This window comes from Chiloscyllium punctatum, chromosome 4 (genome assembly GCF_047496795.1).
Source record: "Chiloscyllium punctatum isolate Juve2018m chromosome 4, sChiPun1.3, whole genome shotgun sequence".
NCBI classification, from domain to species: domain Eukaryota; kingdom Metazoa; phylum Chordata; class Chondrichthyes; order Orectolobiformes; family Hemiscylliidae; genus Chiloscyllium; species Chiloscyllium punctatum.
In genome coordinates this window covers 5020961-5034794 of record NC_092742.1, presented here as the reverse complement: position 1 = coordinate 5034794, position 13834 = coordinate 5020961, and the positions used below count along the sequence as shown (strand labels likewise).

The 13834-nt window shown below is 44.2% G+C and overlaps 1 protein-coding gene across 1 annotated transcript in view; it reads right to left on the bottom strand.

The window, feature by feature from the left end:
- LOC140476046 (kelch domain-containing protein 2) overlaps positions 1-13834 on the bottom strand; it is a 38737-nt gene that overhangs the window by 21565 nt on the left and 3338 nt on the right. Inside the window, exon 2 of the mRNA XM_072567991.1 lies at positions 7595-7771. Within this exon, the coding sequence (XP_072424092.1) occupies positions 7595-7771 (177 nt within the window). The remainder of the gene's footprint in view (positions 1-7594; positions 7772-13834) is intronic.

The window sequence follows — 13834 nt, the reverse complement described above, 5'->3', positions numbered from 1 at the left end:
CCATTTCCCCCAGCAATGGCTTGTCATTACATCAACCTTGATTTTCAAAACTTCATCCCAGTTTTCAATACCCTCCTAGAGGTCTCCCCTCCCTAACTCTGACCACCTCCAGCCATGCAACCCTCTGATATATCAGCACTCACCTACTTCAAACCAGTTCAGGATCCTGGATTTTAATCACTCCACCATTGATGGCCGTTCCTTAAACTGCCTGGGCTCCATGCTCTGGAAGTCACTCCTGAAATCTCTCCTCCTTCTCCTTGACTAAGTTTTAATGTTTAAGAGACTCCCTCACTAAGTTTCTGGTCATTTGCCCAATTATTGTAGGTGACTCTGTATCAGAGAAGATACTGAAGCACCTTGAGACCTTTCGCTCAAAACTTCAGGTTAACGCAGGGAGCCATATCTAACCTTCAGTAAAACCAGCCAGAAACCTCAGCCATTCACAGTAAACAGTAAAGCCTAATGATAACATCAAGCAGCATTGTGGCTGGGCCTGAAGTTTTCACCTACTCACTAAGCCGGTCACCCTAATACTGGGTTGTTTCTTGTGATCATATATCTTGCAGGCTCCTTTTATCTAAGAACCATAAGACAGAAGCAGAAATTAGGCCATTCAGCCCATTGACTGACGGAGCAGACTCGATCATACCTGATAAGTTTCTCAACCCCATTCTTCCCACAATCCTTGATACTCAAGAACCTCTCAGTCTTAAATATACTTAGGGAGTTCAGTATATTTTGTAGTGCAGGTTGAGGTTTTGGATGTAGGTTGGCTCAATGGGCTGGAAGATTCATTTTCAGACATTTCTTCACCATACTAGGTAACCTCTTCAGTGAGCCTCCAGATGAAGCACTGCTGGTATTTCCTGCTTCCCATTTAGATGTTTGGGTTTCCTTGGGTTGGTGATGTCACTTCCCGTGGTGATGTGATTTCCTGATCTTTTTATCAGGGGGTGGTAAATGGGACCCAAGTCAATGTGTCTGTCGATAGAGTTCCGATTGGATTGCCATGCTTCTAGGAATTTGCATGAGTGTCTCTGTTTGGCTAGTCCTAGGAGGGATGTGTTGTCCCAGTTGAAGTGGTGTCCTTCCTTATCTTATGTGAGGATACTAGTGAGAGAGGGTCATGTCGTTTTGTAGCTAGTTGGTGTTCACATATCCTGATGGCTAGTCTTCTGCCTGTTTGTCCAATGATGTAGTGTTTGTTACAGTTCTTGCAAGATATTTTGTAAATGACATTAGTTTTGCTCATTGTCTGCATAGGGTCTTTCAAGTTCATTAGCTGCTGTTTTAGTGTGTTGGTGGGTTTGTGGGCTACCATGATGCCAAGGGGTCTGAGTAGTCGGACAGAAATTTCCGAGATGCCTTTGATGTAGGGAGAGTGGCTAGGGTTTCTGGATGTGTTTTGTCTGCTTGTTTGGGTTTGTTGCTGAGAAATCAGCGGACTGTGTTCATTGGGTACCCATTCTTTGTGAATACACTGTATAGTTGATTTTTCTCTGCTCTGTGTAGTTCCTGTGCTGCAGTGTTTGTTGGCTCATTGGAATAATGTTCTGATGCAATTTTGTTTGTGGGTTTTGGGATGATATGGTTCTGTAGTTCAGTATTTGTTCTGTATGTGTTGTTTTTCCTGTAGATGCTGGTTTGAAGTTCCCCATTGGCTGTTCGCTCGACTGTGACATCTAGGAATGGCAGTTTGTTGTTGTTTTTCTCCTCTTTAGTGAATTTTATACCAGTAAGGGGATTATTGATGGTCTTGAAGGTTTCCTCTAAATTGTTTCATTTAGTGATGACAAAAGGTGTCATCCACGTAGCGGACCCAACGTTTGGGTTGGATGGTTGGCAGAGCTGTTTGTTCGAGTCTCTGCATTACTGCCTCTGTGAAGAATCCTGATATCGGAGATCCCATGGGTGTTCCATTGGTTTGCCTGTAGGTTTTGTTGTTGAAGGTGAAGTGGGTGGTAAGGCATAGGTCCAGTAGCTTGACGATACTGTCCTTGCTGATGAAGTTGGTGGTGTTTGGCGTATGTGTCTTTGGGTCTTCTAATAGTGTAGTCAGTGTTTCCTTGGCCAGGTTGATCAGCAAAACTAATGTCACTTACAAAATACCATCAAGAACTGTAACAAACACCACATTGGACAAACAGGCAGAAAACTAGCCACCAGGATACATGAACACCAACTAGGCACAAAAAGACATGACCCTCTCTCACTAGTATCCTCACATCTGGTTGAGGAAGGACACCACTTCAACTGGGACAACACAAGCATCCTAGGATAAGCCAAACAGAGACACGCACGAGAATTCCTAGACACGTGGCATTCCAACCAGAACTCTATTGACAAACACATTGACTTGGATCCCATTTACCACCCCCTGAGAAAAAGAACAGGAAATGAAATCACCATAAGAGATGACATCGCCACAGGAAGTGACATCACCAATCCAAGGAAACCCAAACATATAAATAGGAAGCAGGAAACACCAGCAGTGCTTTGTCCGGATGCTCACTGAAGATGCTACCTAGTATGGTGACGAAACGTCTGAAAACCTTCCAGCTCAGCGAGCAAACCTACATCTTTAAATATACTTAATGACATGGTCGCCACTGCCTTTTGTGGCAATGAGTTCCATAGATTCACCACTCTCTGGCTAAAGAAGTTTCTCCTTATCTCCATTCCCTTTACTTTAAGGCTGTGCCCTCAGGTCCTAGTCTCTTCTCCCACTGGAAATATCTTCCCAATATCTACACTGTCCAGGCCATTCAGTATTCTATGTTTCAATTAGACACCCCTCATCCTTCTGAACTCCAGTCCTCAAACATTCCTCATTTGTTAAGCTTTTCAGTCCTGGGACCAGGACTGGAGTTCAGAAAGATGAGGGGTGTCTAATTGAAACATACAGAATACTGAATCCCCTCTGAATGCGTTCCAAGGCCAGTCCATCTTTTCTGAAGTAAGGGGCCCAAAGCCACACACACTACTTCAAAAGTGGTCTGACCAGGACCTTACAGAGCCTCAGAATTACATCCCTGGTTTAATATTCAAGTCCTTTCAAAATAAATGCTTTTACTGCAGTTACTGAACTTTTCAGTATTTGAGGTATTGCTGCAGTTACCTGCTCTCTTGCTTCATGGCTCCAAATGAAAGAGGTCCCTCACTGCCAAGCCCAGCTTTCTCACTCATTCCCTTCAAACAGGAGCTCTTCCAGCCCAGGCCCAACATCTACGCCATGCCCCGCTCTGAGCGGCTGGAGCTGGACACGAGATTGAAGGTGGATCTGAACAGAGCTGGTTGCTGGTGTATGGGAACAAAGACCATTATTGGTCTTTTACACCCAGGTGACTCTCAATTTTATATAGAATAGAATCCCCAGTGGGTAGAAACAGGCCATTCGGCCCAACAAGTCCACACCAACCCTCTGAAGAACATCCCACCCAGACCCATTCCCCCAACCTATCCCTATAATCCTGCATTTCTCACAACTAACCCACCTAACCTGCACATCCCTGAACACTATTTGCAATTTAGCATGGCCAATCCACATAACTTGCACATTTTTGGACTGTGGGAGGAAACTGAAGCACCCGGAGGAAGCCCACACCGAGACAGACAATGAAAATATGCAGATTGCACACAGTCGCCAGAGGGTGGAATTGAACCTGAGACCCTGGTGCTATGAGGCTGCAGTGCTAACCACTGAGCCACCATGCCACCCCAAGGATGTGCTTCGCAATGAGTTCAAGCCTTAATTGCAACATCAGTTAGCACAGCAGGTCCCTCTCAACTTTGCCTGTAGCTATTTGTATACCATTGTCTTCACAATGTAATATCCAGCCTCAGTATTGTCAGCAAACTCAAACCGCAGGCATTGAGCCTGACGCAACACCAGACCCGAAATGAAGTGAAAAACTCCCCACCCCCTGTCCTGTATGTCTGTTTCCATGTAAACAGCAGCAAAAACACAGGTACAGGCGAATGTTAAGAGTTTGACAGTCCATTCAGTATTCTAACAACAGTGGGGTAGAAACTGTTCCGAAACCAGCTGGTGTGTGTGTGTTCAGGCTTCTGTACCTTCTCCCCGAAGGTAGAGGTTGGAGAAAAACATTGCCAGGGTGGGATGGATCTTTGAGAATGTTGACGGCCTTTCCTTGACAGCGGGCCTGGTAGATGGATCCTATAGATGGGAGGTTGGCCTTTATGATTGTCCGGGCCGAGTTCACCACTCTCTGTAACCGTCTCCGATCTTGAATGGTACAGTTGCCATACCAGGTAGTGATGGAAGGTGCAAAAAAAAAAACTACTGAAAGGGTCCACAAATAATTTAATGGGCTTAGAATGTTAACTATTCCTGACCACCTCTTGAGAGAACAATGTGAAAGGCAAAAGGTTTAAAGGAGATTTGAGAAAAAAAATGGTTTCACCCAGAGGCTGGTGGGAATCTGGAATGCAGGGGAATCTCAACTTTTAAAACGTAGCTGGATCAGCACTTAACATCATAACATTCAGGACCAGACGTTAGTAAGGAGGGCATTGCAGGGTTCACACAACACCAGGTCCACACGCCACCTGATGAAGGAGCAGCACTCTGAAAACTTGGTAGACTTGAATGGCAGCTTAGTAAACCAGTGAGCTGGAAGGGGACAGGAACCAAACTTTTGGTATTTGTATCGATTACAAAAGTTTTCAAATGCAGACGGTGGTGGGGGTGCAATTAGAACATTTCATTAATTGGCCACGCTAAATTGCCCATAGTGTTAGGTGAAGGGGTAAGTGTAGGGGAATGGGTCTGGGTGTGTTGCTCTTCGGAGGGTCAGCGTGGACTTGTTGGGCCGAAAGGCATGTTTCCACACTGTTAATCTAATCTAATCTAATCTAGTCTAGTATAATCTACAACATGGAGACAGGCTCTTTGTCCCAAACTGGTCCATGCCGACCAAAATATCCATCCACGCTAACCCCATTTCCCTGCGCTTGGTCCTTCTCATCCCTGCCTATCCATGTATTTGTCCAAATGCCTATTAAATGTTGTTAAGTACCTGCCTCAACTGCTTCCACTGGCAGCTCATTCCATTTGCTTACCACACTTGTAAAAAAAAAAGTTACCCCTCAGATTCCCTTTTATCCTTTCCCCTCTAACCTTAAACTGGTGCCCTCGAGTCCTTGATTCCCCAACCCTGGGAAAAAGGCTGGGTGCATTCACCTTATCCATGCCTCTCACGATCTCATATTCCTCTCAGACTCCTACACTCCAAAGAAAAATTAAACTAATTCAGCTGGGGGATGAGAACCGAAATGTGCAGTTCGAGTATACAGGAGGATGAGAGTAGTGAAGTCAGGATTAATATTTCAAGATCGCAAGAAGGCACCAGCAGGAAAGATATTGGTTTGAAGTGTGTCTACTTCAACACCAGGATCATCCGGAATAAGGTGTGTGAACCTGCAGCATGGGTTGGTACCTGGGATTTCAATGTTGTGGCCATTTCGGAGACATGGACAGAGCAGGGACAGGAATGGTTGTTGCAGGTTCTGGGATTTAGATGTTTCAATAAGATAAAGAGAAGATGGTAAAAGAGGGGGTGGTGTGGCACTGTTAATCAAGGACAGTATTACAGTTGCAGAAAGGATGTTTGAGGGCTCGTCTATTGAGGTAGTATGGGCTGAGGTTAGAAACAGGAAAGGAGAGGTTACCCTGTTGGGAGTTTTCTATAGGCCTCCGAATAGTTCCAGAGATGTACAGGAAAGGATAGCAAAGATGATCCTAGATAGGAGCGAGAGTGACAGGGGAGTTGTTGTGAGGGACTTCAACTTTCCAAATATTGACTGGGAATAGATGGGTCAATTTTTGAACAATGTGTGCAGGAGGGTTTCCTGACAGTATGTAGACAGGCCAACAAGGGACTGATTTGGTGCTGGCTAATGAACCCAGCAAGGTGTTAGATTTGGATGTAGGTAAGCACTTTGGTGATAGTGACCACAATTCAGTTATGTTTACTTTAGTGATAGAAAGGGATATAGATATATACCACAGGGCAAGAGTAATAGCTGGGGGAAAAGGCAATTACGATGTGATTAGGCAAGATTTAGGATGCAGATGATGGGAAGGAAACTGCACAATTGAAATGCAGAGCGTATTCAAGAAACAGCTACTGTGGGTCCTCGATAAGTATGTACCTGTCAGGCAGGGCCCATTCTTTTCCATCACCACACTTTTTGAAACTTACTAATCATGGCTTGTATATTTTCATCCAAATCACTGATATCGAAAACAAACAGTAATGGGCCCAGCACCGACCCCTGAGGCACTCCATAGTCACAGGCCTCCAGTCCAACAAACATCCTTCTACTATTACCCTCCGCTTCCTACCATCAAGCTAATTGTGTGTCCCAATTTGCCAGCTCCCCCTGGATTCCATGTGATCTAACCTTCCAGAGCAGCCTACCATGTGGAACCTTATCAAAGGCCTTACTGAAATCCATATCGACTATGTCTATCGCCATGCCATCGTCAACGTTGCTGGTCGCTTCATCAAAAGGTTCCTGGATGGGTATACGAACAGGAAGGATTTAGAGGGATAAGGGCCAAATATTGGTGAATGGGACCTATCAGTTTAGGACACCCAGTCAGTGAGGACAAGTTGGATGGGAGGGTCTGTTTCCATGTTGTATAACTCTATGGCTATAAGCCTGGTGCTGGAACGTGGGACTCGTGTAGATTTAGAATAACTTTTGTCAGTACAGAGTTGATAAGCTGAAGCGGCTCTTCAGTACAGGATGACTCTTTAAATTGAGAGTCTCAGGAATATGGAGTATTGAACCCAAGGTTATCATGGTACTGTTGAGCAAACAAAAACAAAAGTACTGATTGGAATAGTAAGGGAAGATGATTCTGCACTGGACTATCAGATTAATTCTATCAATGACCTACACTGTGCCAAATGGTCTCCTCTGTTATTAAGCACATGTTCAAATGCTCCTCAGGGAGCATTTATATTCGAGGACGTTTTGCTCCTCTGCACTATACTGAAAGCTTGGCATGGTCACTCCATTTGACCAGAGGTGCAAAATTTACAATGCACTGTTAAAAGTTGAGGTGTTTCCACTTGCAGAGGAAAGTGAGGCCGGCAGATGCCGGAGATCAGAGTCTAGATTAGTGTAGTGCTGGAAAAGCACAGGTCAGGCAGCATCTGAGCAGCAGGAAAATCAATGTTTCTTCCAGTCAAGGCCAGAATGCAAGGGGATAAGCACAAGGGAGTCACAAATAAATGCAGTGGGAAATTCAGAAAAAAAAGCTCCTTTACTCAGCATGTGGAGAGGCTGTTTCATGGGTTGGTTGAGGCAAATATTGTAAGTAGATAAATGACGTATAGAAGGGATAAATAAACAGGTCCTGTTGAATGGCTGAGGTGAAGTACAGAAGGGACAAAGTATGGAGTAGTCAGGCCCAGTCGGTTCCCCAGCCATAAATACTTTGTATTTGACAAGAAGTTACATTGCACCACAATCTATCAATATTCCTGTACCCCTCAAGCACCAACACTCAAAGTCTATGATACCCAGAGCAACACTGACCAAACACAATGGGTCTTACCTTGCCACTGAAGAAAGCATTCCAATTCGCTGAGATTTTGTCTCAGGGCTCACTGACACCTCAACTGAAAGGAAGGTCTCCTCTGGGGACGTGTCCCAGTTTCCAACACCAAAAATAACCAGGTGCTTTGGCAGAGGCAGCACTAACCGACAATGGAACATGGAGCCATTGTGTGCTCTAAGGCAAAAGACAGAAGTGAAAACAAGTCAAAACTCTGAGCTGGTCTACAGCTGGCTCCAACAGAAGGCTGCACAGACTTCACACTCCAGCTTGTTTAGGTGAGAAACCTCCATGGTAGGAGAGAAATTGTCGCCTGAGAATTTGAATTCAGTTCAAAAACCTACAATAAGAAAAGTCCATTTCCCGTGAATATAACCGTACAGATGTTGGATTGCCATAAAAGCCAAACTGACTCACCTTCCCTCCTCACCTACACGGGACTCCACTTAAACACCAATGACTTTTTACGAGGAAGTGAGGAAAATTGAGGGTAATACAGTAGATGTTACGTACATGGACTTTCCTACAGCAAGTGACCACATCCCTCATGCTCGGCTGGTCCAGAAGATTAAGTCACATGGGATCCATGGAGAGTTGGTAAATTAGATACAAAATTGGCTTAGTCATAGAAGACAGAGGGCGGTTATAGAGGGGTATTTTTCTGACCAGAGATCTCTGCCTAGTGGTGTTTTACTTGGATCAGTGCTGGGACCTCTAATTGCTATAAACGATTTGGATGAAAATGTACATAGTCCCATTAGTGAGTTTGCAGTGACAGTAAAATTGTCAGAGTTGTGAATAATGAGAAAGGTGGTCAGAGGAGAAAGCAGGGTGGAGATCAGTTGGAAAGTTAGGTGGAGAAGAACAGATGGAGTTTAATCTAGACAAGAGTGAGATGATGGACTTTGGGAAGTCAATGCAAGAGGAAAGTATAGAGTAAATGGCAAGACCGAGATGAGTACTGATATTCAGAGGAATCTTGGGAAACAAGTCTTTGGATCCTGAAAGCTGTAACACAAGAGGATATGGTTGCAATTGAGGCATTGACATACTTGCCTTCATGGCTCAGGATATTGGGTATAAAAGGGGGAAAGTCATATTGTAGCCATATGGAACATTAGTGAGGTCATGTCTGAAGAATAATTTGCTGTTCTGGTCACCACACTATAGGGAGGATGGGGGAGGCTTTGGAATGGGTCCAGAACGGGTTTACCAGGATGTTTCCTGGATTGGAGTGTATTAGCCATAAAGGAGAGATTGGATAAACTTTGATTATTTTCACTAGTTTGTCGGAGCCTGAGGGGTGACCTGATAGAAATATATAAAATTATGAGAGATATGGATAGGATGGATAGTCAGAATCAATCGTTTTCCCAAGGTGGGAATGTTAAATACTACAGGAGTCAGGTTCAGGCGAGAGGGAAAAAGGTTAAAGGAGATGTGCAAGGCAAACTTTGCTTTTTTAAAAAAAATGCAGTGGCTAGTAGGTGCCTGGTACACGCTGTCCGGAGAGATAGTAAAAGTGGGTATGATACCAAAACTTAGAAGGCATTTAGACAAACACAGGCAAGGAAGAGAGGGATACAGACCACATGCAGACAGATAGGATTAGCAATGTTTGAGAAGAAGATTTGTAACTCAGGTTGAGGCTCTTGTTTTAAGCTTCTCACTGACTGGCATACAATTCACAAGAGGAGGAGAATGACAACAGACTCCCATTCCTAGATGCCACGCTAGAATGAACAGTTAATGGAGAACTTCAAACCAGCATCTATAGGAAAACAACACATACAGACCAAATACTGAACCACAGGAGCAATCATCCCAATACCCACAAATGGAGCTGCATCAGAACATTAATTTCAACGAATCACAAGACACTGCAGCACCCAGGAAATACAAGAAGCCGAAGAAAAATGCCTATACAGTGTATTCAAGAACGGGTACCAAATGAACACAGTCCACCGATTTCTCAACTACAAACCCAAACAAGCAGACAATGTGCACAGAAACTCCAGCTATGTTACCTTACATCAAATACATCGCTGAACTGACTTCCAGGCGACTCAGACCCATTGGCAACATGGTCGCCCACAAACCTACCAACACACTAAAACGGCAGCTAACGAACCTAAAGGATCCAATACAAACAAATCAGCAAAACGAATGTCATTTACAAAATACCATGCAAGGCCTGTAAAGGATAAATAGGGTGGTCACTAGGACTTTAAACTTGGGTTGGGGGGGGGGGGGGGAAGGAAAGCAACAGGAAGTATGGTCATAAATTAAAAGGTAGCAGGTTAACATGTATGCAGGAGGGTTTAGGTTCAAGGCAGATATGAAAGAAGCAAAATTGAAGGATAACTCAGGAGATATTACAGATGTTGTGAAGCATGATAGTAAGAAAGCTAACAGAAAGGCACTTTACCCGAATGCTTGCAGCAGTTGTAACAAGGTTGAGGAGTTAACGGCACAAATCATTGTGAATAAACATGACTAAGTAGCCATCACGGAGACATGGTTGCAGATTGGTCATGACTGGGAATTAAATATCCAGGGATACTAGACTATTCGGAAGGACAGACAGGAAAGCGAGGAATGCACTGATATTCAAGGATGACATCGTGGCGGTGTGGAGAGATGATATAGGTGCAATGGAGCAGGAGGTCAAATCCATTTGGGTGGAAATTAAGAACTCAAAGAAAAAGTCACCAATGGGCGTAGTCTATTGGCCACCAAATAATAACATCACATTGGCTCGGGAAATAAACAAGGAAATAATTAAGGCCTGCAAAACTGATACGACCATTACCATGGGGGATTTTAATCTGCGTTTAGATTGATCGAACCAGGTCAGTCAGAGTAGCCTTGGGGAGAAGTTTGTTGAGTGTATCTGTGATGGTTTTCTTGAACAGTATGTAATGGAACTGATCAGGGAACAAACTATCCTAGATCTGGTCCTGTGTAATGAAACAGGAATAATTAATGACCTCAGTCAGTGATCCTCTTGGAAGCAGCGATCACAGTCTGGTTGAATTTAGAATACAGATGGAGAGTGTGAAGATAAAATCCAATCCCAGGGTCCTGTGCTTGAATAAGGGGGACTATGATAGAACGAGAGAGGACCTGACTAAAGTAGACTGGAAACAGAGACTTTATGGTGCAACTGTTTTCAAGCAGTGGAGGACCTTCAAAGCAAATTTTAAAAGTGTTCAGCAAAAGCATCATTCAGTGAGAAGGGAGGACTGGAAGAGGAGCAGTAATCTGCCATGGGGTGTCGAAGGCAATAAGGTCGGCTGTCAAAGTGAAAGAGAAGGCATACAAAGTGTCAAAAACAGCAGGAAACTAGAAGATTGGGAAAACTTTAAAGGTCAACAGAAAGCCATAAAAAGAGCTAGAAAGTAAAGTAAGATTGAGTATGAGAAAAAACTAGCACAGAATATAAAGACAGGCAGTAAAAGTTTCTGTAAATATATAAAATGAAGAAGAGTGGCTAAAGTAAATGTTGGTCCTTTAGAGGATGAGAAGGAGCAGTTAGTTCTGGGAGATGATGAAATGACTGAGGCATTGAACAGGTACTGTGTGTCGGTCTTCACAGTGCAGGACATGAATAACATGCCAGTCAGTGACAAAGAGACAGAGGTGGGTGAGGACCTGCAAACTATCATTAAAATGGAACAGCTAGTGTTGGGTAAGCTAATGGAGCTAAGGATAGATAAGTTTCCTGGCCCTGATGGAATGCAACTCAGGGTACTAAGAGAGATGACAGGAGAAATAGCAAGTGCAATGGAGGCAATTTTCCAAAACTCGCTGGACTTAGGGGCAGTCCCAGCAGATTGGAAAATAGCAAATGTGACGCCACTGTTTACAAAGGGAGGTAGACAAAAGATGGGGAATTATAGACCAGTGAGCTTAACCTCTGATGGGGAAGATGCCGGAGTCCATTATCAAGGAAGAAATAGCAAGGCATCTCTAAAGAATATGTCCCATTGTACAGACGCAACATGAGTTCATGAAGGGCACGTCATGCTTAACAAATCTTTTGGAATTCTATGAAGACATTTCAACCAGGTGGACAATGGGGACCCAGTGGATGTGGTGTACTTAGATATCCAAAAGGTCTTCAACAAGGTGCTGCACATGAGATAAGGATGCATGGTGTTAGGGTGAGAGTATTAGCGTGGACAGAGGATTGGTTGACTAACAGGAAGAATTTGCTGATGACACTAAAATGAGTGGCAGAACAAAGTGTGTAGAGGACTGTCAAACTTTGCAGATGAATATAGATATATTCAAAGAGTGGGCAAAGGTCTGGCAGATGGAAGACAATGTTAATAAATGTGAAGTCATCCATTTTGGTAGGAATAACAGCAAAATAGATTATTACTTGAATAGTAAAAGTTGCAGCTTGCTGATTTGCAAAGGGACCTGAGTGTCCTTGTGCATGAATCACAGAAGGTTGGTCTGCAGATACAACAGGTAATTAGGAAGGCAAATGGAATTTTGTCCTTCATTTGCTAAAGGAGGTTGAGTTTAAAAACAGAGGGGTAATGTTACAGCTGTACAAGGTGTTGGTGAGACCATGCCTGGAGTAGTGTGCAGTTTTGGTATCCTTACTTGAGAAAGGATCATAGAACATAGATAGAACATAGAACAATACAGCACAGAACAGGCCCTTCGGCCCACGATGTTGTGCCGAACTTCTATCCTAGATTAAGCACCCATCCATGTACCTATCCAAATGTCGCTTAAAGGTCGCCAATGAATCTGACTCTACCACTCCCACGGGCAGCGCATTCCATGCCCCCACCACTCTCTGGGTAAAGAACCCACCCCTGACATCTCCCCTATACCTTCCACCCTTCACCTTAAATTTATGTCCCCTTGTAACACTCTGTTGTACCCGGGGAAAAAGTTTCTGACTGTCTACTCTATCTATTCCTCTGATCATCTTATAAACCTCTATCAAGTCACCCCTCATCCTTCGCCGTTCCAACGAGAAAAGGCCGAGAACTCTCAACCTATCCTCGTACGACCTACTCTCCATTCCAGGCAACATCCTGGTAAATCTTCTCTGCACCCTCTCCAAAGCTTCCACATCTTTCCTAAAGTGAGGCGACCAGAACTGCACACAGTACTCCAAATGTGGCCTAACCAAAGTCCTGTACAGCTACAACATCACCTCACGACTCTTGAATTCAATCCCTCTGCTAATGAACGATAATACTCCATAGGCCTTCTTACAAACTCTATCCACCTGAGTGGCAACCTTCAAAGATCTATGTACATAGACCCCAAGATCCCTCTGTTCCTACACCTGACCAAGAACCCTACCATTAACCCTGTATTCCGCATTCTTATTTGTTCTTCCAAAATGGACAACCTCACACTTGGCAGGGTTGAACTCCATCTGCCACTCCTCAGCCCAGCTCTGCATCATATCTAAGTCCCTCTGCAGCCGACAACAGCCCTCCTCACTGTCCACAACTCCACCTATCTTTGTATCATCTGCAAATTTACTGACCCACCCTTCGACTCCCTCCTCTAAGTCATTAATAAAAATTACAAACAGCAGAGGACCCAGAACTGATCCCTGCGGAACTCCACTTGTAACTGGACTCCATGCTGAATATTTACCATCTACCACCACTCTCTGACTTCGACCGGTTAGCCAGTTTTCTATCCAATTGGCCAAATTTCCCTCTATCCCATGCCTCCTGACTTTCCGCATAAGCCTACCATGGGGAACCTTATCAAATGCCTTACTAAAATCCATGTACACTACATCCACTGCTCTACCCTCATCCACATGCTTGGTCACCTCCTCGAAGAATTCAATAAGACCTGTAAGGCAAGACCTACCCTTCACAAATCCGTGCTGGCTGTCCCTAATCAAGCAGTGTCTTTCCAGATACTCGTAAATCCTATCCCTCAGTACCCTTTCCATTACTTTGCCTACCACAGAAGTAAGACTAACTGGCCTGTAATTCCCGGGGTTATCCCTATTCCCTTTTTTGAACAGGGGCACAACATTCGCTACTCTCCAGTCCCCTGGTACCACCCCAGTTGCCAGTGAAGACGAGAAGATCATTGCCAATGGTACTGCAATTTCCTCTCTTGCTTCCCACATAATCCTAGGATATATCCCGTCAGGCCCGGGGGACTTGTCTATCCTCAAGTTGTTCAAAATGTCCAACACATCTTCCTTCCTAACAGGTATCTCTTCTAGCTTATCAGTCC